This window comes from Vipera ursinii (genome assembly GCF_947247035.1).
Source record: "Vipera ursinii genome assembly, chromosome: 1".
NCBI classification, from domain to species: Eukaryota; Metazoa; Chordata; class Lepidosauria; order Squamata; family Viperidae; genus Vipera; species Vipera ursinii.
In genome coordinates, this window is record NC_139512.1 from 307752095 (window position 1) to 307779129 (window position 27035).

At 35.3% G+C, this 27035-nt stretch overlaps 1 protein-coding gene across 7 annotated transcripts in view; it reads left to right on the forward strand.

Moving 5' to 3' along the window:
* Positions 1-27035, forward strand: part of GPATCH2 (G-patch domain containing 2) — a 102728-nt gene that overhangs the window by 7182 nt on the left and 68511 nt on the right. For 3 of the 7 annotated variants that reach the window (XR_014490751.1, XM_083348772.1, XM_083348774.1), the window contains exons 2-5: positions 716-1429; positions 4798-4859; positions 8072-8254; positions 10372-10427. Coding sequence is in view for 5 of the 7 variants with exons in the window: in XM_083348772.1 (XP_083204898.1) it covers positions 716-1429; positions 4798-4859; positions 8072-8254; positions 10372-10427 (1015 nt within the window). In the remaining 2 variants the exon portion in view is untranslated. Of the gene's footprint in view, positions 1-715; positions 1430-4797; positions 4860-8071; positions 8255-10371; positions 10452-25894; positions 25928-27035 lie in introns of all 7 variants that reach the window. The other 4 variants (XR_014490752.1, XM_083348771.1, XM_083348773.1 and 1 more) reach the window with 2 other exon arrangements.

Consider the following 27035-nt stretch of genomic DNA (forward strand, 5'->3'; position numbering starts at 1 on the left):
AATTAGCTTTTTTATATAATCTCTTAGTGTAAAGTAAAACTAAGCTAAACTATTCTGTTCTCTATCTTTGTGTTTTGAATGCCTTTCTAATTTTCACTATAAGATCGGAAATGAAATTATGGCATACAAGGTTTTGTTTCCTTAATTAATCATTGTGCTAAACTGGTACCTTACCAGTTAAATGGATAGATAAATCTATTTAATAGCTCTGTTATGGTTTCGTTAAGTTTAAGTTTTATGTGAAGGAAACATGAAGCATCATAAAAAAATATTCTGTGATATTTTATTCTGGAGACATTTTTTCCCCTCTTGTTACCTATGATTACTTACTGAGTCCTTCCTTTTCCTAAATATACTTCCCAAAAAACTTGGATGTCTGTCTGTCTCTTGTTCTTGAAAAAGTAAAAATAAGACAAGTAAATTCTGCAAAGTTTTCACAATTTATAATGCTTTATTATACTTTTTCCCCCTGAGACTCAGACAAAGGCAAGATATTGCTTTGCTCTTGTAGGGCTTTGCATAAGAATAAAAGTCCTGATATGGGAATGGGGGGGATTGATTATTTCTGTTTATTTCTATTTCTATTTACTTACCTTCTGATAGATAAATGGTTAGGGCAAAAAAAAGCTTAGACGATAGTTCTTTCACTTTTCTAAAACAGTCACTATAACAGGATATTAATTAACTAAAAATGGCTTTTTTTTGCTATTTACAGGCATTTTAGTAAGACTATGGAGGAGCTAGTTCATGATCTAGTCTCTGCACTGGAAGAAAGTTCAGAGCAAGCAAGAGGTGGCTTTGCAGATACGGGTGATCATTCTCGCAGCATCTCATGTCTTCTAAAACGCCAGGCTCGAAAGAGAAGGGGAAGGAAAAGACGTTCATTTAATTCGCATCATCCCTGGGAAACTGGACATTGTTTAAGTGAAGGTTCTGATTCCAGCCTTGAAGAGCCAAACAAGGATTATAGAGAGAACTATGCTGCTAATAAGAAAGACCACAGTGATTCTGATGACCAAGTGTTGGTTGCAAAACGCAGACCAAATTCAAATTTAAATAACCTAAGAGGCAAAAGACCTCTGTGGCATGAACCTGATCTAGCTGTTGACAATGTAGGTAATAGGACTCTGCGTAGACGTCGAAAGGTGAAACGAATGGCAATTGATCTACCTTCTGAAGTAACAAACAAAATTACGTTGCCCCAACAAGGCAATATTAAGGACCAGGAAATGGACAATGACAACAAATCTTGCTCCCATCAAGAACTATCAAAGAGTAAAGTTAAAAAAAGAAAGCTTGCAGCAAATAGGCAAGGCCCAGACATTTTGGATGAAGGCGTGGTCATAGAGAATGATGAAATCAATCCTGTGAACAAGGATAAAATGGAGTATGAAGAGCAAAAATGCTCAGATGAAAACATGAGCGACAGGTTGTTTTCAGTTTTTCTTTTAATTATAAAATTTAGATTATTGTGGTGCTGTTCTTATGTTAAAGTATTATATTTTGCTTTAAGATTCCGTAGTATACTGCCAAAGTTGAACTATTTTAAAAAAATAAAGTCTTTTTGCCATTCTGCATTAAATCTTTCACCACAAAAAGTGAATGGGTAAAATTCCTGTGCAATGCTATCTATTTGGCCTAATTTGTAAGTTACAGGAGTCAGTGGTACTTATTGTCAAGCAAGTGTACAGAGGATTTCAGTAAAATAAATTTAGCCTTGGTTTTTTTTTCTTATGATTCATTTTTTACTTCCTGTTAAAGTAGGAAGTAAGGGCAAATATTGCAAATTTTAATTAAAAGTTTTGAATTTATAAAGTTGGCAGAATACCATTATTTCCTTTTAAATACTTCATTGCAGATGTTTACATTTCTTTTAAACTCACGGTCCTGGATACTTTTATCCACTCCCAACTATGTCATCTTTAAAAAAGAATTTACTAAGCTTTAGAAAATATTGCAATAAAATATATTCTGTTTTTCACCATCACTGCCACAACTGTTCTTGGGAGATGCATCACAGTGTTTTTGAAACCAAAATTCCACTTGTTCTATGCTGATAGCAAGTTCTAAATTAACAAGGGTATTTATATATTTGATTCCCCTTTTCCCTCTATGTATTTGATAGCTCAGAGTTTATATTTAAATAACCAGCTATATGGCTCTGCCTTTTTATTGATGAATTTCCATCTTTATCCTAGGAAGAGCCAAGTTGGCAAGAAGCCTGCTTTCTAAGGCTCTTTGCTGGAATATCAGTAAGCTAATGAATTCAGGATAAGGATGAAAAGTAAACATTGTGGTGGCTCTCCATATTAATAGTAACCTGAAGAACTGCAAAGCTAAAGAATATAAGATTGTAAAGGAAGTAAAAGCCATGGTGGCACAGTGGTTAGAATGCAGTACTGCAGGCTAACTTTACCCACAGCCAGGAGTTCGATCTTGACCGGCTCAAGGTTGACTGTGTGTGTGTGTGTGTGTGTGTATTTAATAATTTGTCTTTTTCCAGTATGAATAGATTTATATTACATTATGTTGTTGCTAATGCTCTTCCCTTTTAGTACAATGATTTTCATCCTACAATAGTTATTTACTGAAACATTTGCTTCCTCTTCCCTTTAGCACGGGAAACAAAGACATTTAACAACTCATAACAGGTTAGAAGTAGGGCGCAGTTCACTGACTACTTAAATAGTGGTTGGAAAAAAAGTTCTGTCTGAAACCTGGAAAACCATTGTAAATCAATCTCTGCACTAACAGAGCTAAATGGATCAATAGGTGGACTGGTTGTAAGCAATTTTCAGTACTTCCTAACTTTTGTATACAATAAAATTGCCAAATAATTGTGTGGAGAAAACTTAAAAGAACCATTGGAAGAATTTTGAAAGGGCTTCCTTAAAAATCTTAATTAAAAAACTCCATAAGCATTTATAAAGGACATTTCTAATTTGATGTTTTCTTAGCAAAATTGTTCCTGTTCTGCTTTTGATAAGAGCTCTCCTAGAGAAGACACTTCGTGCACTTAAATATTGAAAAGAATTTTTAACATATATAAAAACCAAAGATACTACTTATGGACATTATAAATTAGCACCAAAAGAGAAAACCAGCAGTTACTGTGGAAGATGCAATCATGTGACTGCATAATTACACAGTTACTAAACTAACTGGCATTGTGAAGCTTTTGATGGTTTTTAAGTCCAATCCTTATTGTTGCAGTCAGCATTGCAGTTCAGTTCTGGCTAAATGTGATGAGTGGATGATTGCTGAATCCCTTCTAGATATGATCAGAATTCTTTCCTGGTTATAATTGTCACTTGCTTGCCTGCAGGCCTAGAGTCCTAGACTATACTAATTTCTAATTTACAATTAAGGAAATCCTTTGTGGAGAGGTAAATGTTACTGAACACAGGTGAATTTTTAGGATTATTAACAACAATTTCCAAATCTTTACCAGAATTGATGAAATTCACAGCATTTCTTTTGCAATTTGGGTACGTAAGGTAACTAAGCATCCAGTTGTTTACAATATAGTTTTAAAAGTTTAAAAGCACACTTTAAAGAAAACCAAATCATCAAATTGCTAAAATCTATGAAATAACCCAGTTCAAAGATACAATTTTAAAAGAAGTATGAACAACGAAGTTAAGAACTGTTAAAAAGTTCAAAGGTAGGATTATATTGTATTCAATTACTGGATACAGTATCAACAAATTGATGAAGTAAAGTTATTCTCTTTAGGACATATAAATAGATGGGAAATAATCTCAGCTGAACAGAATTGAAAATTCACTGCAAATGTTAAAGGCTCCCTTTTGTCGGTCATAATTGCATTCCAAATAAAAAGTGTATTTCAAATTATTGTGGGATTTTAATTTTTTATCTCTTTTAGAAAAATAAGAATTATTTGTGTGAAACAGTCAATCACTGGCAGTGATATTTTGATAAGTTAAAACTCAGGACTACTTACTGCAGAATATTTGAAATGTTTGGACATTGGTTGCATTCTGGGTCCTGATGGTGTTTTACAGTATTAAATGCTCATGATATTAAATCTGAATCTGTACATTTGTACAAAATTCTGTACATTTTTTACTGGCACATGTAAATCATTTGGATGATGAATATAAAAATATGGTTTGAGAAACAGAAATTAGTAGCAGAAAGCCGGATTGGTTTTTTTCTTCCTTATATTGATTTTTTCTTGTTTTTCTCGAGAGACCTTTTACTTTGATTTAAAAGACAGCATTCTATAAAAGGTCTTATTTTTAATTAAATAATAGAATTGCAATGAACATTTATGAGCTAGGTCCATAATATTTCCAAATGTTAAGAATAGGTACTCTGACGTGGGATACTTATTTTTCATGTAACAAAAACCTGAAATACTTTTGACTCAGATTCCCTCTTTTTTCCCCTTTTTCTTCCTTTTTTTTTAAAGTGAGCAGTGATTTTAGGATCAAGCTGAATAACACAATATAAGAAAGGAACAGTGAGCATTTGATGGAAGCAGATAATAAAATGCATCAATTGTGTCAGCACCTCTTTGCAGTCACATCTGGCTTACTGTCAGAGTCCCATTAGATTCCTGTGGTTTTATGTGCCAAAAATAATATGTTCTGTAGTTAATGGAACAGTGATATTTGCAGTTTGATCTTTCTTTCTTTTTTAAAAAAATATCCTATTTTCTTTTAGATTTTGTTAAGGCTTAAGTTTCATTTGAGTGCAATCTTGCCTGTTTAAAATTTTATGACTGAGATATCAATTGTATTTCTGATCTTTTCTTTTTCCCTGTTGTCACAGTGAATCCAGCAGCCTCAGCAGCAGTGATGCTGGTTTGTTTACTAATGATGAGGGAAGACAAGGTACTGAAACATTTTTAAGAAATATATCCAGTTAAGTTTTTGTATACTACATAAGCAGATAATCAGTATCCTAGTTTAACTAAAAACATTGTGTAGAAAATCCAGTGTGTTGGTGGGGTTTGTGTTTTTTGTTCCATTTTTGTTTTAAAATGAAATTATTTCTAGAGTTTGAGCATTCATCCTGTTCCTATAAAATCAACAAAGAATTCTTTCTGATAAAATTTTATATGAAGCCTAAAACATCATAGTGTAAAATATTTTGATTGATTTGGTATTACTAGACTACAGATATAATTTTCTAATTCCTGATATTATTTATTGTGGTATTAAAAACAAGTGGTTTAAATGTCAGAGTTGTCCTGGCAATGATCTAATACTAAAATATTATTAGATGCTGAAATTTAGGTAACAGAATTGGAACTGAAGTCTTGATACAATCTTATGTTTTATTTTTATGATTTCATTAAATGATCTGTGTTCATTTCGCCGGGACCTGAAAACCTGGCTTTTCGATTTATCAGGCCTGGACTGAAGGGGTTTTAGCTTTTTAAATATTGATTTAATTGTTGGGCTTAACTAATTTAATTTATTTTAATTTTATATTATCTTTTATATTGTATTTTATGCTGCCCTGTAAACCGCCCTGAGTCCTTCGGGAATAGGGCGGTATAGAAATCTAATTAAATAAATAAATAAATAAATATACTTTAGTCCAATTGTTTTCTTCCACTTCATCACAACTGAATTTAAAGAGACCTACACATTTTAAATTATTTATTGTTTCATGGTCCCAAAGAATTAATTTAATTCCTACTCAAAGATAATACATTTAAGACTGTGTTGCAGTAAATAGGTATTTCTGTATTTAGTTGTGATTAATGAACATTAAATATTATTCATTCTCTGTCATAAGGTGGGGTTCACTTGTTTTCTTTTCACACTGAACTATTTAAGATGGTAGTTCTCTCTCTGGTTGATCAAGAGTACTCTACCAATGAATAACTATTCTAAATTGTAAAGCACAGGGAAAAGAAACATTGAATGCATTTGCATGGCAGAGAGTTTAGTACTGTCTTACTGTGATGTGTGTATATAGTTACTGAGATTTTAGGATTACTATTGTTTCTTCACAAAGTTTTGTGAGGTACCAGGAGTATTTGTCTAACTAGTTAGCAACTAGCTAGGTGCCAGGCTGGATGGGGTGCACAGCCTGTACCTTATCTGGGCATAGACCTCCTAATGTTAGGGCTGTGGCCCCCTGGCATCAGTATATATTATTTAATTAGCAAAAACAGTGAAAGCAGTCAGACACAATTTTACTCAATTCTGCTGTACTGCCATTTTGTACATTAAAGTTTTCAAAACAAATTCAAGAGAATGTGGCTGGCAAGATTGCAGGCAAAAACTGGAAAATCCTTTCTTCTTCTGGGGAAAATCTCCATTGTGTTGGAGTCCAAAAGTGCCTGAATTGTTGTATCATCTCTTTTATATCAAGGGTAACTTTTACAGTTTAACTTTTCACCTTGTTTGTGTTCACGGAGAAGAAGTGAAGAACCTTTTTTAAAAAATAAATAAAACAAACAAAAGATAAAAGCAAATCTGGATATAAATCTCGGAAAAGAGATTTTGATCAAGCTACATGTGAGTCATTAAGTGCTTTCTCAGATGTACTCGGGCAGACTATGGGGTGAATTCTTTTGAGGGGATGAGTAACTTCAAATGTTCCATATTGCTGTTGAAAAACGGAAAGCTACTATCTTTATTATGTGTCCAATCCAGGTCTTAATTCCTCTTGGTGATTCTGAAAACTTTCAGCCAAGCTAAAACAAATCCTTGCTTCAAGTGAATCTCTGGCATCATGCACCCTTTTTATCAATTTATCCCTCTAGCCATTGGCCCTACATGGAAAATGAAGCCTAGCCTAAAAGACTCTCTAACAAAGATGTAAACATTTCAGATAATTTTGTGAAGGGCATACTTGAGCGTTTCTTCTGAATTTTTAACTTCTATGAACCATTACCCTGGATGCTCAATATTTCTGTGAAGCTGTCATCTTTCATTTGAAAATAACTTTTTCAAAACGTATTTCTTAATTAAACTTAATAAAATTAAGTTTATTTGCTCACACCTGTATATGATTGTTTTCTCCTTTTATGTATCACACAAATCGTAAAATTAAGCTAATTATATATCATAATCTGCAAATAACTGATTCCACAGATTTATACTTTTTTTAATTCCCTAGATGGGATTATAGTTCATTTTATTAATGTTGAAACCACACTAAGTTAAATAGAATTCTTGCTGTTATCATTAAAATATTAGGTTTTTAAATTATTTCTCACAAAAAGAATTTTATTTCCTTTGAATCTCCTGCTAGTAAATGAGAAATCCCAATTAGAATTCTGCTGCCAAAGAAAATATAATACAGGCAGTCCTCGACTTAGGACCACAATTGAGCCCAAAATTTCTGTTGCTAAGCGAGATATTTGTTAAGTGAGTTTTGCCCCATTTTACAACCTTTCTTGTCACAGTTGTTCAGTGAATCACTTCAGTTGTTAAGTTAGTAACACGGTTGTTAAATGAATCTGGCTTTCCCATTGATTTTGCTTATCAGAAGGTTGCAAAAGGTTATCACATGATTTTCGGACACTGTACCCATCATAAATATGAATGCCAACTGTCTGAATTCTGATCATATGAGTATAGGGATGCTGCAACAGTTGTAAGTTTGAAAAATGGTCATAAGTCACTTTTTTCAGTGATGTAACTTTGAATGGTCACTAAATGAATTGTTATAAGTTGAGGACTATCTGTCACAGTTGTTCAGTGAATCACTTCAGTTGTTAAGTTAGTAACACGGTTGTTAAATGAATCTGGCTTTCCCATTGATTTTGCTTATCAGAAGGTTGCAAAAGGTTATCACATGATTTTCGGACACTGTACCCATCATAAATATGAATGCCAACTGTCTGAATTCTGATCATATGAGTATAGGGATGCTGCAACAGTCGTAAGTTTGAAAAATGGTCATAAGTCACTTTTTTCAGTGATGTAACTTTGAATGGTCACTAAATGAATTGTTGTAAGTCGAGGACTATCTGTATAGAAGAGAAAGAATAAATAATTCTTATTACAGTTGAAACATCTTGGGGGGGGAGTAACAAACTTCAATATATCCTTTTGAAAAACATGTGAAATGTTTTTTATAGGAGATGATGAGCAAAGTGACTGGTTCCATGAAAGTGAACCTGGAGGTGCCTGTGGGATTACTGGAATTATTCCTTGGTGGGAAAAGGAAGATTCAGCAGGACTGGAGAAAGAAATGCCTGACCCCATCTTTGAAAGTATTTTAGCAGGCAGCTTCCCACTTATGTCACATTCAGGCAGGAGAGGTCAGTAACTTTTAAAAGACTGTTTTGACATTAGAGTTATATTAAATTGAACATTGTTAATAGAATTTAAAGTCTGCAATCAACTTACCTTTTTTGATCCCAGTCTAAAGCTTCCTTTGTTGTATATTGTAAAAGTATTTGGATCCCAACTGGGGTCGGAGTTTCATTGTCAAAAATTCAGGAATTTAGGGAACAGAAAAGGACACGGTTTGGGCTGATTGTGTCCTCCCTTACAACTCTGTATCCTGCCCCAGTACTTTCCTAGATGTTATTCAATATTCTAGATTTCAGCTTCTCCTCTGTACCTATCCCATTGTGTTGTCGGGTAAAAGCTAGCTTTTTGCTTTTTAAAGTTATTGATACATACATAAGTAGTAACTGGGAAAAAGCCAGAATTAGTTTTCTGTTCTTAAACAACAAAGTCATCATGTGTTTACATTCTGAAGTAATAATTGAAGCCATCTTCCAAAAAGGTAGCAGTGCTGCTCTGTTACAGCAAATATGCCACCTGATAAAATGAAGTATGGTCCACAGTGAAATTAATTATCAATGCGCCATGAGATTCTTTGATATTTTGTGCCAATTCATCCCGGTTTCAGGATGATCTATTACTAAAAAAATGCACAGTTTCTATTTCAGACCACTGTCTAATTCAAAACCCTTCATTTTAAAAGAGCATAAAGTTTGAGGCAGTTCTGTTTCAAGTTTGTAACTGAGCTTGAAACATTTTCCAGTGATAGGCTGTTTTACACTTGAAACAGCTATTTTGCAATTGAAGCGAGGCACTTCAAACTTGAAATGGAATACTTCAAATTTGAAAGAGTTTGAGTGAGAAATCCCTAGTTATTATCTGAAAGGTCTTCATTTATTCCTTTTAAAATTATTAAAAGAAAATAAAGACTGCTTAAATAGTGCCATCCATTACAAATACACTATTTCAGTTTTTTCTTCCTTTTATAACTTTTTTGAAAGATTGCGATCCAGTAAATAATCTAATTGTGCCTTGTCTGGTTATTCATCTCTTGGAAGATGATAGGACTACCTTTAAGAGAGTGATTTATAAATATGTATAATTATCAAGTTTCCAATGTTGGCATGATTCCAATACTGATAGGATTAAGTATTTAATAGTATAAGCAGGGCTTTTTTTGTCATAGAACGCCCAGAATGGAGTTCCGGCACCTTTTTTGGATGGAACCTTGTAGGGTAGGCAAGGCGGGTTGTATGACGTGTGTGAGTTCCGGCACCTTTTTTTTTTTTTTTTTAGAAAACAAGCACTGAGTATAAGTAAATTTCACATAACATGTATATATTGAACCATGCCTGATAAAGCAACATGTTAAAATTGGGAGTAGAGATTTGCCATATTTTATTTTCAGATAAATGTAAATAAAGAAAAGTTTATATTTGTCATCATAGCTGGTATAGGATGCCAATATAGGTATGTAGCAGAAAATGTAATTGAATATGTTTCATGCAATTCTATATAATTTATACTCATAATCATAGAATTTAGAAAAGCATGTGCAATATGCAGGATGAAAGTCCATCTGCTTAACCTGTCATTGACAATGCCTTTGAAACTTATTTACCATAAGGAGATTGTTGTCTTCTCTAGATAATAATTGCACATTTGCTTTTATGTCTTTGTATTATTTATATACAATTTTCTCACACATCACAAAGGATTGTTGTTGTTAACTGCGAAGTCGTGTCCAACCCATCGTGACCCCATGGACAGTGTTCCTCCAGGCCTTCCTGTCCTCTACCATCTTCTGGAATCCATTTAAACTCAAGCCTACTGCTTCTGTGACTCCATTCAGCCACCTCATTCTCTGTCGTCCCCTTCTTCTATTGCCCTCAATCTTTCCCAGCATTAGGCTCTTCTCCAGTGAGTCCTTCCTTCTCATTAGGTGGCCAAAGTATTTGAGTTTCAACTTCAGGATCTGGCCTTCTAAAGAGGAGTCAGGGTTGATCTCACAAAGGATAATAAATGTTAAACCAAACGAGAATTTTAAACTCCTTTAGATGAAGAATTTTTTAAAAAAAATTTCTTAGATTATCCCTTTATAAGTGTAGATTACTATATATTAATTGAACTGTAATTTTATTTCTAGATTTCCAAACAAGGCTTAGTCATCTTCATGGAATGCCAGCAAGAAACATCAAAAAGGTAACAGGAAACACAACTGCAATGGTGAGCTGGTTCTCATAATTTATTGTGGGCCACATTTTCTTATTAAATTGAACCATGTGCCATTATCAACTGTCTGTGCAAACAATTATATAAAACAATTACCTTACCTTTTCACTAGGCAACTAGATTTTCTTATTTTTCTTTTGAAGACGTTTCACTTCTCATTCCGGAAGCATATTGGATGAGAAGTGAAATGTCTTCAAAGAAAAAGTTCACTTCCCTAGAGAAAAAGCACCTTTAAGATAACTATGAGCTGGATGACTGAGAATCTTCATAGATCTTATAGTAACATTTCAATCTCCCACCATTTTTAACAGTTGACTCTTTTTTTAGAACTGTACAAATCCATGGTACACAAAGTAGAGATATATTAAATGATGATCTGATTATTTATTTAGTATATTCATTAACAAATGTCTCAAATTTCTGTCCCTTATATTTGTAATTCTATAGTTATAGATGACCTGCTTACCTCTTAATTCTAGAAAATCCACATATCTTTTACTCTAAAATGTTTAAGGTTTGATCACTAGAATGCAATGTACCGAATTCTATAGACAGATTTGAGAAACCTAATTTAAATCATCTTTATTATCCAGAACAAAATCATTTTTTTGTTCTGGAAATTAAAAAATATCCTACTGTAGGATATCCTGCTAAAAACTGAAAAACAAGCTTGAACCTGTCAAATTTATTTGAAATGATAGGCTAATATTAATATATTCTGGATTTTTACATGTATACTTGATAAACATTGTGTATAAAAAAGTGTTATTTGTGAAAACTAGTTTGGCTAACTAAATGAAATTTTAGATTTCATTGTGCAAGAGTAGCAGTTCTGGGTTAAATCCACTTTAAGACCTTGGCCTGTGAACTGTGCCTTTAGAGGTAATGAATCAGATGAATGGTATCTAGTTGCTGGCTAGAGATCTCCGTATTTTTATTTTTGGTTCACTGCTTGCTTGAGCATATCTGGGATTTGTAGCCCATTTTCTAGGCTTATTGCAGTCTCATTCTGGTATTTTATAGATGCTATTACAACTGATAGATTAAGTTCATGATATTGATGATACATGACTTAACCAAACTAAAAACTGCATTTCTCCTAAATTGTAAAAAAGGTGATTAAGTTTCAATTGATGGAAATATGCCAGATATATATATAACAAAGTAAGATAGAGCTTGTGGCCTAGAGGTAAAAACAACTGCCTAATGTGCAATCAGCCCAGGTTCGAATCTCAGAAGGGTATGGCTGACTGATGAAAACAAATAAGTTTGAAATGCATATCAGTCTCCCTTTAATTCTTTGTTAGCAATCTAAAAAAAATATACACAAATATGAGCTCTCACTGTTGTGACTGCTGCCTGTCGATGGCCTTCGGTTAGGCTGAAACAGGAAATAAAGATTTGTCCCATGTTTGGGGCCTAGCAAGGTAATCTAAATAGTTAACAAGCATTTTATATATATATATATAAATATATATATATGTGTATGTGTATGTGTATATGTATATGTATATATATATATGTGTGTGTGTGTGTGTATGTGTATGTGTGTGTGTATATGCATATGTATATGTATACATATATATATATATGTATACACACATACATACACACACATATATACATACATATACACACATACATAATAATGTTTGTGTATATGTAAATAAATGGGAAGAGTCAAGATTTGTTTTCTGATATAATATTTTAATAGCTGAAATATTATCGTTTTCCTGGAAAATACATGCTACAAAATATATATTTATATGATGTATACAAATATTAGATATATTAAATAATTTTCAGAAAACTTGATAATTTATGCTTTTTTACACAACATTTTGTATAATAAATTACTACTGTTCACTTTAGAAATATAACACTGGTGCGAGTATTCTGATTTCTTTGTAAATTTAATAGGAAAAGTATTTTTGTGGATAATTTTTATTCTGATAAAGAAATCCATCTCTCTTTCCGTATGTATTAAGCTTGCCTTATATTATTATTAATATGTACATTGCTGCTTCATGCAGTTTAAAGAAGGGTGAAGAATAACTTCAGTATAGCTGATTTCCTACATTTTGAGTAGCCTATACTTCCTACAGTCCATTCCAGACACACCCAATAGATTTGCCTTGAAAATTTGACCTGTCACAACAGAAGACATAAAGTTATTAGTTATCAGTGAAGAAAGTTCAAAAGCAATCTTAAAAATGCTGAAAACCAATAACAAAAGGAGGAATCTAATGCCTGTGACATCTGGTAATGCTGAACAAGAAGTAATTACTGCTATTAGACTGTTACACTGAAAGCAAAAGTGCTTTTAGAAAGATTAATTCCCTGAGCTAAATGGGATACTGCAAATGCAACTCTTTGAACGGAATTGAGATGATAACCTGTTCTTTCACTTTTAACACAGATGACTTTGCAAAGCCTGTACAGGAACAGTTGCTCAGTGCCTATGAAAAGAAGAAAGGGTGGGGAGGAGGAAAAAAGGACATACTTTCTGATGAGGTTTCATGTGACTAAAGAGCCAAATCATAAACTACATAGCAATGCACACAGAGATCTGACCATCCACTTCTGTTCAGCTTGATTAAATCATATTATGTAATATATTATGCATTATGTAATACAACGTTCCCCAACCTTTCTGGGTTGGTGGCCTGGGGAAGGGGGAAGAGAGGATGGTTTTGTGTGAGGGGCAGGCTTCATTTGCATGAGCGACGGCCGTTGAATATTTCTACTGTATGAATCTACTTCTCAGCTTCTGCTACCTGTACTGTGGAGACAGAACTTCCGAAAATTTTGTCAGATTATTGCAAAGATTATTTGGAAGACAAGGAACATTCAAGAAGCATTTTATGTTGTTGTTTTCTCTTAAGAAACGCATTGATAAAACATTGCCACAGGGTCTATATCATAGTGTGAATCTCCACTTTGCCTAATAGAAAATCACCTGTTAGAAAATATTGTAAGCCATAAAATGAACATATGTGTAGGCTTGTGTCTTTATTAGCAGAAAAGATGAAAAGTTTTGAGAATACTTTTTTGATAATGAAAAATGCAAAAGAAACTAGGACGTTCCTGGGAAGGACAGATGAAACTCAGGAGAGGCAGAAAAGGGAAATAAATGCTCAAGAATATTGAGAGGAAGTTTGATACTCAGAAGCAAGTGGATCAGGAGATATGAATCAGTCTCTCATTACTGAAGACAGTCCACAGTGGCCTGAATAAACTAGCCAATTTCAGAAAACAGTCAGGCCTCCATAGCTGAAAGAAGCCCAATAATCACATTTGAGAAATGTATCATGGTCCTTAAAGCCCTGCTGAGAGAAACTGAGGTTGCATTACAGGTAGTCCTTCTGTTGCAACCATTTATTTAGCAGCCATTCAAAGTTACAAGAGCACTGAAAAAAGTAACTTATGACCAGTCCTTGCATTTATGACCATCATAGCGTCCCCATAGTCACATAAAAATTTGGTCGCCTGGCAACTGGCATGTATTTATGACAGTTGCAGTGTCACCTGATCCCCATTTGCAACCTTCTCAGCCAGCTTGTGACAAGCAGAATTAATTAATTTATTTATTTTTACTTATTTTATTGGATTTATATACCGCCCTTTCCCGAAGGACTCAGGGCAGTTTACAGGGTATTTAAAACAAAAATCAATACAAAAGTTAAAAAACAATTAAAAAGATTAAATCAAATCCCTAAAAAATAAAAACCCCAATTAAAATTCTCAGCCTAGGCCGGAAAGCTCAAAGAGCCAGGTCTTCAGGTCCCGGCGAAATGAACGAAGGTCGGGGGCAGTCCTAAGCTCCGCGGGCAGCTGGTTCCAGAGGGCAGGCGCACCCACAGAGAAGGCCCTCCCCCTGGGTGTTATCCGCCGGGAACCGGATTTGGTTAATATTTATATGAGTCACTTAACAAAATGGCAAAAGTCATAAAATTAGGCATGACTTATTTAAAAACCACCTTGCTTATCAAGTGAAATTCTGGCCCCAGTTGTGGCCATAAGTAGAGAACAATCTGTTGCAGGTAGTTCTCAACTTATTTAATATGTTAGTTGATATATTTCAGGAGGTATGTTGTTCTCCAAATGTTCATATGTGGGATTTTTCAACCTAATAATTAATTTAGGGATGAATAATACCAGAAAGACCTTGAAGTCCAGAAAATATGACTTAGGCAAGAAAATGAAGAGATAAGTATAATTCATATTTTCCTAATTTTTCCAGTTGTGGATCATGTTGAAAAAAGAGAAGATTATTTCATACATGGAATATTAAAAGAAAGGAAAGTTGTTTAATACCCAGAAGACAGTTCACATGCACAGTTAGCTTTTTTATTCATCATGTGTCTTTCTAATATAGTCTCATTGTACCTACTACAGATTATACACAGAGAGAGAGAGACACACACACATTTGTTTATTTGTGTTTGTAGGTGTTTGTGTAGTTATTAGTCTGCATTGTGATTTTTTAAATTTTCTGGTATGTTAATACATATACATATATGACTTTCAATTCTTAAGTGTAGGAATATAATTTAAAGCTATACTTTTTAATAACGTCTTTCTTTAAAAAGGATTTTATTTGAGCTGTTATTGGTTATGCTAAAACTACAATTTTAAGAAATCAGAAACTCTTTTGGGTTTGATGGATTTCTACTCTTTAAAAAGAAACAAAACACTAAATATTTCTAATCCTGCATTATTTACCGCATGAATGGGTAAAATACTATTTTAAGTCTCATAAAATTTAGAGGAAGAAATCTGCCAACTGTAGCAGGAATTAGATTTAGGAAGAGAGGTACAGAGTCAAAATATTACTACAGAATTAAATGTCAAAAATCTTCCTTAATAGTAGATATATAGTTCACAGTGTCTGGTTATGATTAATACATTTAATCTAAATCACTGAAAGTTGCTCTCTCCTTTTCTATAAAATACAATGAGACACAAATCAGTTTTACTATAGGTGGATAACAATTGGAAAATAATGCATCTTCCTACCCAATAAATTGTCAGTTATACCTTTTAAATAAATCAATTCATCTTTTCAAAATTTATTGCAATTTCTAATAATAAATCTTCTTAAATGTTTATTCATTTTCTGCCTGATACATTTGCACCACTTTAGCTATAGTCTATTGTTGTTGGGTTTTTTTCCCCTTTTGATTCATTGTAAATTAGAAATTTATTCTGAATCCATTTGGTACTTAAAAGTTAAAATCTATAACCAAACCACTTCTCTTTTTTGTCCTTTACACATTTTAATACCCTTGAATTTTGATTCAGCCCAATAAGACGACCAGAAGACTTTTTGAGGTGTTGAAAGTGTTAGAGAGTAAAGCAACCAGTTTAAAGATTATTATTATTGATTTCATTTGCATACATCAGTTAACCTGATAAATTAAACCAAATGTAAGATAGTTAAATATGAACAAGAATAAATGTGCTGCACAGGTAGTCCTTAACTTACAACCATTCAGTGTTATAATATTGCTGAACGAACGGATTTCTCACTTGTGCCTGACATTATGGCTGTTGCAGTACTCCCATGGTCACATGATCAAAATTCAAGCCTGGCCACACTTATGACCGCAAGGACATCTCAGTCTCCCCATTTATGCCCCTTTGGGGTCTTGCAATCCATCACATATTTGTTGCTATCCCCCATTGACCACGGTTGACCTTTCCCATCTTCCTCCTCCTGCCGGTGGCCTGGAATCCAGATGCTGGGTGGGGTTGCACCCTTGGGATGTACTCGGGGAGGGCAAGAAGATCGTAACTGAGACTATTGGAACTGCCATTGTTAAGTGATGGAAATTCCATGCCCAGTTGTGGTTGTATGTTAAGGTCTACTGAGATTTTTTTTATCCCTGAAGTAAAATAGCAAGTATTTCTATAATGTGATACCATACAATGCCATAAATGCATATTGTCTATTTTTAGATATCATTCCCATTTCCACCTTTTGCTTTTTCAAAAAATACCCTAAAGTATCTGAAAGGGAATAATATAAAATGGTGATTTCTATAAAAATACTGAATTTTCCAACAACCAAACTATTAATTGCTCAAATAATTTTTCAGTAATTTGCCATTATGTAAAAGAATCTCCTCCCCTCAAAGAAGTGGATCAGGAGGCTTTCCTTACAGTCACACTTATACTCATGTCCTCTCATCTGGATTAGTGCAACACATGCTACTTGGGACTGCCGTTGAAAAGAATTCAGAACCTTCAACTGTTGCAAAATGAGGCTGTATGGGTAGTAAATTTTATTGGATGTTCAACTCATATAACACAACTACTGCATGAGCTGCATTAGTTGCCAGTGTATTAAAGGTCCCATCAGCCAAGGATTGTTGATTGGTGGAGGTCTAGAAGATGTTCCTTGTCTACCATAGCCCTTGTCTGCTGGAACATTCTCCCTTCAGAAACCAGGATGACCCTGACAAAGCTGGTATTTTCTAAGGCTATGAAGGACCTGCTTTCATGCCCAAATGTGTTGAAATAGTTTTACTCAGCATGCATGCATGCATGCACGCACACACACGTACACACATATACACACACATACACAGATACACATATATATACAGAGTGCTTTTCTTCTAAAAAAAAAGGTGCCGGAACTCAGAGGTGCTGTCACTGGGAGCGATGCTGGTGTCTTCCTACGGTGTCACCGCCTGTCCTTTGCACCCCTGCCGCTGCGGCTTGGAGCCACATGCCGCGGGGATTCCCCTCCCCACAGCCACCGTGGGGATTCCCCTCCCTGCAGTTGCCACACCACGGCCCGTGCTGAGCCACCACCCGGAGCTGCTGCGAACCCCGACCCAGAGCTGTGTTCCTCATGGCAGTGATCTCCGGCGCCAAACAGCCTCTTTTCAACCACATCCAGAAAAATTTGTAACAAACATTAGAATTCTCAAGGCCATGTTTGGTATTCCCCAGCAATCTGTTACTGGAAAGAAAAAGCAATCCCTGCTGCGTTACTGATCCCAGAGAAGCATTTGCATGTATGCAGATATCCTTAGGGTGCCATAGTTATGGATGAGAAATATTGGTTGCAAAGTTGGCATTTCTGGATGTAATACAAATATTTTGGACTTATTTTTGTTTCTTTGCATGTTTGATATTTTTAAAAAGGCATGTGCTACGCTTATGCACATATGTAACATCTTTTGCTAGGTTACATGACCACTGCTTGTCCAGAATGTGAAAAGTGAAAGATTGTGACTAAACAAAATTTTAATATACAGATAATACCACCAGAAATTATTTTAGCCTTTTTAATAAATGTTGTTTTTGATGTTAAGCTCACCATGGAAAACATCATATATTGTTATGTATATACTAGGTTAATTATTTAAAGACTGAAGTGCAACGTAACTAGATTCTAAATAATCTATTTTTCAAAACACACAACAGTCCAAACAGTAAAATAAAAGTCCAAATTAAGAATATTTCATTCTTAAGAATTGTTTAATTTAAAGTGGTTTAGTTGTAATAGATGGTTATAGATTCAAAATAGTTTTCAAGTATGTACAAAAGATACTATTTTTTCTAGCATCAGCTAAATTAGACATATTATATTGAGAGAAATGTTTCTCATTTCTTTCCTGTTACCTTTATTGATTTCATTGCAGAGATGTTAACATAGGAAATAGATTATTTTGTTATCTAATTTTACCTTCCAAAAGACAGAAGCAGATGAAAAATGTGAGGTTCTTTCCTGTTGGCTTTTTTGAATTAGCTGTTTTAGATTCTAAAAGTTTAGTTCCTAAAGAAGTAACCTTGTAAATATTTTTAATGTCCTCCTCTAATGCAGGGTAGGCAATCTTGGCTCTTTTATGACTCAAGGACTTCAACTCCCAGAATTCCTGAGCCAGCATGGCTCAGCTTGGAAACCTCTCTCTTTCCCCTCAGTGTGGCTGGCTCAGGATTTCTGGGAGTTGAAGTCCACAAGTCATAAAGAGCCAAGATTGCATACTCCTAAAGCCCATAAGAGGGAGCTTTTTTTTTTTCTTCAAAAAAAATTTGCCAGAACGCCGTTCTGAGCATTCAATGAGAAAAAAAGCCATGTGTGTATATGTGTGTGTGTGTGTGTGTGTATGAAGGTGAAGGTGAAGGTTCTCCCGCACATGTGGCCAGCATGACTAGATGCCAAAGGCGCATGGAACGCTGTTACCTTCCCACCGTAGTGGTCCCTATTTTTCTACTTGCATTTTTACGTGCTTTCGAACTGCTAGGTTGGCAGAAGCTGGGATGAGTAACAGGTGCTCACTCTGTTACGTGGCACTCGGGATTCGACCCGCCATACTGCTGACCTGATCGACAAGCTCAGCGTCCTAACCCACTGAGCCACCGTGTCCCTGTGTGTATATATATGTGTGTAAATTTTTTGGGATTGCTAACAAAGAATTAAAGGGAGCCTGATATGGCCATTTCAAACTCATTTTTTCTCATCAGTCAGCCATACCCTTCTGAGATTCGAACCTGGGCCGATTTCATCTTAAGCAGTTGTTTTAACCCCTAGGCCACAGGCTCTCTCTCGCTTTGTTAGCTGCAAGGCAAGGGAAATATGTGTTAAGTGTTTGTTAAGTATTTTGAATATCTTGCTAGGCCCCAAACATATATATTCATTCTGTATTGTTTTGTGTTATACTTCTATAATAAATGCCATCCAAAATCACTTACTGAGATGGGCACCTATAGAAATAAAATAAAACTTTATTTACACCAAAATATCTTGTCAGCTTTAATAGGCAGCATTTCCTTCCAGTCCTAATCTTTGATCGATCCTTGGAGATTCAGAAATCCCAATAGGTTTCCTGTACAGATTGAGTGAGACCTGGCTCAAAAACAGTAACTGTGAGAGGGACCTTGGAGTCCAGTGGATGATCACTTGACTGTGAGCCAGCAGTGTGCAACAGCAACCAAAAAAGCTAATACAATCCTGGGTTGTATAAACAGAAGCATAGAATCAAGATCATGCAAAGTATTAGTACCATTTAATAAAACCCAGAGAAGAACAACTAAGATGATCAAAGGCCTGGAGACTAAAACATACGAAGAACGGTTGCAGAACTTGGGTTTGGCTAGTCTAAAGAAAAGAAGAAATGGGAGATATGATAGCAGTATTCCAATATTTGAGGGGCTGCCACAGAGAAGAGGGGGTCACGTTATTCACCAAAGCACCGGAGGGAAGGACGAGAAACAATACCTGGAAACTGATCAAAGAGAAAAGCAACCTGGAATTAAGGAGAAACTTCCTAACAGTGAGAACAATTAACTAGTGGAACAACTTGCCTCCAGAAATTGTGGGTGCCCCATCACTGGAGATTTTTAAGGATAGGCTAGATAGTCACTTGTCTGAGATGGTATAGGTTCTCCTGCTTGAGCAGGGGGCTGGACTAGAAGACCTCCAAGGTCCCTTCCATCTCTATTCTCTCCTCATGTGAAAATAAACTTTATACATTAAAAATAGTTATACTTTTGTCTTAAGAAAAGAAACAACAATGAAATATTCTTTCTAGGGTTTGAAAATATACATCTGCAAGAGTTATTACCTCTCCCCCAAAATCCTTTAAACTAAACTCAATTCTTTTTGTCACTCAGAGTGGCTTATGGGAAATGAGTGGCTATGTAAATTAAATAAATCCTCCAAACTGATTATATGGACACATAGTCCATCTAGGAATTTTTTTGGCAATAGTATGCCATTGTCTGTTGGACCAAGAAGTTGTAGATCAAATCTTACTATTCATTTGACTTAATGCATCATTAAAAATATGACCCTCCTCCAATTATAATTTGAAGTAGAAAACTACCTTGCATTGTGTAAGGACTATGAGAACTCATTTTACTGCATACATTGATCCAGCTACATTTAAAAATTACTCGATACATCTTTCAGATTCAGTATTTGGCTTTGTATTTAATTACTACATAATTGCAATTACATGTAATTACAATAAATGTAATACCTTATTTTATTTTGTTTGTACCATAACATCAAAATGTTCATAAACTAGTGGGCTGTTATAAAACATTGAAATGACAACAAAGGAAAAATGACATAATAAATACAGTAGATAAAATTGAAGCTGTGATATACTGTATCAGTAAATCTGATAGGAGCTGATAACATATTGGGTGCTGAAATGATTAATTTGAGAGATAAAGAAATCATTTGCATGGAAGCATTAGAATTCATTAATTTCACTAATTACATAGTGAAGAAAGCATCTGTTTTCTTCACTAAAGAGCAGACATTAATTATGGGTCTTACCTGTTCATCTAAAAATAGTGACAATATGTTCAGTTCTTCTCTCTAAATTGTTGATTTTCATAGAAAGTCTTGCCATTATGGAATTGTCAAGACCTCATTAATAAGATAATTTTCAAATAAAATTATGTTAACCAAAGCATCAAACTATTGAGTTTTTCAAGAGATGTTTTAGATTAAAACACATTTTAATTAACAAAAATCTGTAAATTAAACAATCCATTTTTCTAATTATTTTAGAATTGTGGAAACGATTTATACACACCTAGGAATTTGAACAAAAGAAATGCTTTGCAGGATATATGTTAGGATTAAACACCCATGACTGGTAATGAGGGCAAAAGGAGAATTTTTAAGTATAGTCCATATGCTACTTTTACTATCCGTATCAACTACTTCTAAAGTGTAGGATGAGACCCTACTTATTTGCAGACTCAGAATGTTCATTGGAAAACAGAATAGAAGTGAATTGTCTGTTAAGCTTGCTAGTACAGATAATGATGTATGAACTGAATATGCATAATTAAGGTACATTTATTCAGCTTTTGTGTCCCAACAAGTTGGAAGAGTCACATGGTTATTTTACCAGCCAAGCAAAATACACTTAGGTAATAGAAATTGTCCAAAATTAGTAAAAGCCAAGAAATTTAGACAAAATTGGATAGACATTTCAGACGTAAGCCCTTTTTTTGTATGAAATAGATCATCATCTAGGTCAATTGGTTTTCTGTCTTCATTTTTTTTAAATTTTCATAGGAAATCTTGTGAAAGCTTTAATACAAATTTAAAAGAAATTTACTGAGCAAATGAAGTTCTTTTAACATTAACTAGGATTTATAAAGCGTTAGTTACATTCCAATGAACTTGTGCTATTTTTATGAAAATGTCTCCCAGTTTTATATTTCTTTTTTCTTGGAAAAAAGTTGATACTTTAAAATAAACAGAAAAGAATACCTCTAATAACTGCAATACTGTTTTAAAGTATCTATGCTTTATTTTTATTCCTTTTTTGAAAAAACAGAAGTATAAATAGTCTAAATGGTTTTAACTTTCACAAAAAAATATTATAGTTAAATTGATAGAACCAGTTCACCATTGTGCTAAATTAATCAAATTGGACAAAACCTGACCATACTAGCTAGCAGTTCAGAGAAATTCTGTTGGCATCAGCCTAATTAAATGTAAACTCACAATGTTCCTTGATTACTCCAGAAAAATGTTGATGGAGCTGAAGCGTCCATAGCTTATGAAAACAAAGACTTTATGACCTCACTTAAACTCTTTGTTTTATCTGAGAAGATCTGTCTTGACGTGTCCATCAGTGTGGAAATGATCATTGAAATCTTTAATGGTCTGCCCCTTGGCAAAATGCCTGACATATAATCACTTGAAGCCTATTTAAAGCATTTTGTATATTTTTAAATCACAAATGTATTGAAAAAAAATATTAAGGAAAAGATAACTCTTTTATTCAGGTTATCTGATCTTTCTTCTTCTTAGATACAGTGATGGTCCAGTGCTGCCTGTAAGCCTACTATCCTTTTATGTAAATATTTTTGTAAAAAACCAAATTATTTAAAAGAACATTTTATTTCTTTTAATGGAAGCAACAACAATTATAGTGTTGTATTCAGCCATTATATAAACCAAATGAAGGGATGTTATTGCTTCCACGTTTTTTCAGTAATCAAAAACTTTGGCCTGATAGTCACTGTTATCACAACAGCCACTATGATCATGTTTAATATAAAATTGCTGAAACCTTTTGGAAGTAACAACTAAAAATAAAGGCATTTGCTTACTACTTAAGAAATATGAATTACTTGGGATGTCTTATAGCCTTGGTTTCTAGATACCGTATTTTCCGGCGTATAAGACGACCCGGCGTATAAGACGACCCCCTACTTTTAAGAAGTTTTTCAAGGTTTTTTGTCTTAAACGCCGGAAAATACTTACATGCCCTGCCCTCCCTGTCCGTCGCAGAGGAGGCGAAGGCCCGACTGGCCTCGCCGGCCCTCCCGCTGCTCCCACGCTTCTGCTGGCCCCCGAGGCACAGCGTTTCCCGGGCGGCAGGCAGCGCCGGAGGGCAGCCGCCACCCCGCCACGGCCGGCGCCCCTCCTGCTTCTCCCCCCCAGGCCTTGAACTTCTCCCATTCGGTGCAGGGCGGGGCAGCTCCGCCCGCAGCCTCTCTTTCATTGCTAGATGATCATGTCTCCAGTATGTGCTCCCTTTGGAAAAAACATCTGCCAATCTCTGAAGTAAAGCAAGAATAGAGCAGATCTATTTGCAGGAATCTATACATTTTCTCTAGGCCTTTTCTTGTGCCTCTCACAAATGTTATTTTGGCCTTTTGTGATATTTCATTCTCACACCATTTCATGGTTGTACCATTGCTTTGTATTGTTTTGCTTTGCTATTTGTCTGTTTACAAGACTTTTATGACCCTGCAATTGTTACCAAGTCCATGAGATGTATACACAGTATCTTTATAAGCAGGATTAAAACCATGCTTTGCTAAGATCAATAACTATAACAACCAATCAGATCAGTTGTACTTAAATGCCAAGACATAATATAATAGATTTAGCACCACTACAAGAAGAAACAACGTCTGAACCTGATCATCAATACTGCCTGTTGGAACAGCCAGGTTTTAACCACTACAGAAGGAGTGCCTTGCAAATCTTGGGGAAAGTGATGACCAGAGTAGGGTGACTCCATGTTTCATATGTAGAGAAAAGTAAGGTTTTACACTTAGGAAGGAAAAAATCAAATTGATAGGTACAGATTAGGTGAAACCTGGTTCAATAGCAGTAACTGTGAGAGGGATCTTGGGGTCCTAGTGGACAATCACTTCAATATGAGCCAGCAGTGTGCTGCAGCTGCCCCAAAAGCCAATCCAATCTTAGGTTGCATTAACAGATGGATAGAATCAAGATCATGTGAAGTATTAGTACCACTTTATAAAGCCTTAGTAAGACTACACTTAGAATACTGCATTCAGTTTTGGGCACCATATTATAAAAAAGATGTAGAGACTCTGTTCCTCTTTTCTGCACTCTTTCCAAAGATGATTAGAGGCCTGGAAGCTCTGTCAGTGGAGGCTTTTAAGAAGAGACTGGATAACCACTTGTCTGTGATGGTATAGGGTCTCCTGGTTGTGCAGGAGGTTGGACTAGAAGATCTCCAAGGTCCCTTCCAACTTATTCTGTTATTAATAAGCTACTGTGTCTAATCCTAGATTAGGAGACAATAACAGAACAGTGGGGATAAGCCTGATTGGAACCGGAGGGAAGGGTCCTCCCTGCATCAGCCTGAAACAGTCCAGAAACTCCATTTTAATCCTACATACCGAATCTTACTATCTCTCTTCACTCCTGACATGGTGGAGTAATGTGTGACATTTTGAGGTGGCCATTGATACTATCAACTTAAGAGAAAGAGAGCACAGAAAAAATGTTGCCAGAACATATTTGGAACATAGTTAGAGGCAACTGGAGAAAGATATACTGTAAAGAATTCTATTTAGCATCAAGGTTGAGTTGCATTTCCTGAGGCTTATCTTGAAAAATAGGATAGGTATGAAGAACTAACTTCTTTAAAGAGCCTTTGAAACTTTATTTGTTTCAGATTGCTTTTACCTGAACTATTAGACTGAACTTTTGAGATAGTTTTACTAGCTAGTTTAATTATTGGATGTGTTTATTAGAGAGTAAGGGTTTCTAATTGCCTTTTCTCCTCTTTGCAGCAACATCCAAGTGGATGTGTCAAAGTATACATGATTGTGGGTGTATGGTTGCAATAGAAGCTCCACCCATTTTCTCCAGGCATACCGAAGGGATAGGACTGCAGTTGTGATATTGATCTGCCATCTGCCCCTATGGATACCCATGTTCCTTTGCTAAACAACTTCAAAAAGTACTCCAAGTTTTAATAAGCCAATTTTTTAAAAAAATACTGAGATTTTGCCTCAAGAGGGAAGAGCGAGCCGGCAGGGAAGTCCTGCAAATGCACACGCACGCAGGACTTCCCTGCCGGCTCCACGCTCTTCCCTCTTGAGGCAGCTGCTGCCTCAAGAGGGAAGATTGAGCCGGCTCTTCCCTCTTGAGGCAGCAGCTGCCTCAAGAGGGAAGAGCCAGCCGGCAGGGAAGTCCTGCGTGCGCGCGCGTGTGCAGGACTTCCCTGCCGGCTCCCGTCCGAAGCTCTTCCCTCTTGAGGCAGCTGCTGCCTCAAGAGGGAAGAGCAAGCCGGCTCTTCCCTCTTGAGGCAGCAGCAGCAGCTGCCTCAAGAGGGAAGAGCGTCGGACGGGAGCCGGCAGGGAAGTCCTGCACACGCACGCGCACGTAGGACTTCCCTGCCGGCTCCACGCTCTTCCCTCTTGAGGCAGCTGCTGCCTCAAGAGGGAAGAGAGAGCCGGCTCTTCCCTCTTGAGGCAGCAGCTGCCTCAAGAGGGAAGAGCGTCGGACGGGAGCCGGTAGGGCAGTCCTGCACATGCGCGCACTCCCCAGCTGCTAAGGAGCAGCCGGAGAGTGTGCGCGTGCGCAGGACTGCCCTGCCGGCTCCCGCCAGACGCCACCCACTGATTTTCCGGCGTATAAGGCGACTGGGCGTATAAGACGACCCCCCAACTTTTGAGGTGATTTTCATGGGTTAAAAAGTCGTCTTATACGCCGGAAAATACGGTATTTTTCAATCAATACCCACAATTATTGATCATCACCTATGAAGCTCTAATTTGCTTTTTGCCTTAGGTTCATGGAATATGCAAAAATCATTGACAACATTGAAATATGCTAGGATAAGGTCCAAAAAGTTATAATTAATCTTCTATATTTTTATACTAGTATTATTTCATTTCACTGGATTTAATTGTACATGTTAACTGGAAAAGAATTCCAAAAACAGATAGAACCCAGGACTGCAAAAGTCAACAATTAGGGAGATCAAGATTTTTTTAAAAAAAAATAAATAAATAAATTTGCAGTACAAGGAAAACCCTGTAATACTGTATCTTGATATTAAGTTGCGGAATGCATACATTTTTTATTATTTGTGCTAAATATATAGATTTTCTGCTACAGTTTGAGTATTTTTAAATTAAAATATATCACTCATTCTGAATGTATTGATTTGCAGATCTTTGTGCCAATATTAAGCAAAAGGACTACAGTAAGTTAAAAAGATTTGGCAAGGTAGATTTCATTGTGTGGAAGTTAAATTTATATTTGTACTTCTTACTAATATATTAAACATTTTCACTTTTTACCTTGCATTCTTAGTAAGTATTAAAATTTTGAAATGTCCTCCAATCCTCAGACAGATATAATTCTCTTTAATATTTGTAATGGACATGCTGCCTCATTAAATAACCAGCTATATATGTTAGCTGTTTAAACAAAATAATTTATGGATCAGATAATTGTAAAACTAACATCTTTGGATAATGCAGAATTAGTTTTATCATTTTCTCTGTCTTATTTTTTGTGTGAAGTAGTGAATACTTCCTTTCTGATTCCAAGAGAAACCTACTCCAAATAGTATTACTATTTAGAATACACATAGTCCTCGATTTATGACCACCACGGAGCCCAAAATTTTTGTTGTTAAGTGAGACATTTGTTAAAGTGAATTTTGCCTCATTTTATGACCTTTCTTGCCACAATTGTTAAGTGAATCATTGCACTTGTTATATTAGCAACATGCTTGTTAAGTAAATCTGTCTTCCTGTCTTCACAGGAAACGAGTCAGTACTAGTGACTCAGAAATAGCAGGCATTCTCTGAAAATGAAACTTGTATTGGATAGTCTTGAGCATGTTAATACTTTTAAGATTTTGTTCTCATCAGGAAAATAATTGTCTTTTCCCTCATACTGTAAAAATTAAATACTCTTCAAAATGAAAGTGTCATTTAGTTTATTAATCTGAGGAAGAACATCTTTCCATCAAACAGGCTTATTGTCATTTAATTGGGAGTTTATTGAATCAACAGCAAGATGCCTTGCACGGTTGAATAAGAGGTGTTTATTCATTGAATAAATGAAAGAGTGCCACAAAGTTTATTTAAAATGTTATCATTCCTGACATTTTCACTGTATAAAGTATGTAGCAGACCTTGTAAAATCTGTTTGGCTTGTTTGAAAATTAAACCTAAAATACTATTGTGTGAATGTTCAGATAGTAATTGCTACTGTTTCTCTTGGTTAATCAAGAATGTACATAGTATGAAGCAAATATTATTGATTTTCTCTCACCCTTAAAAGTCACACAGCTTGGGTAG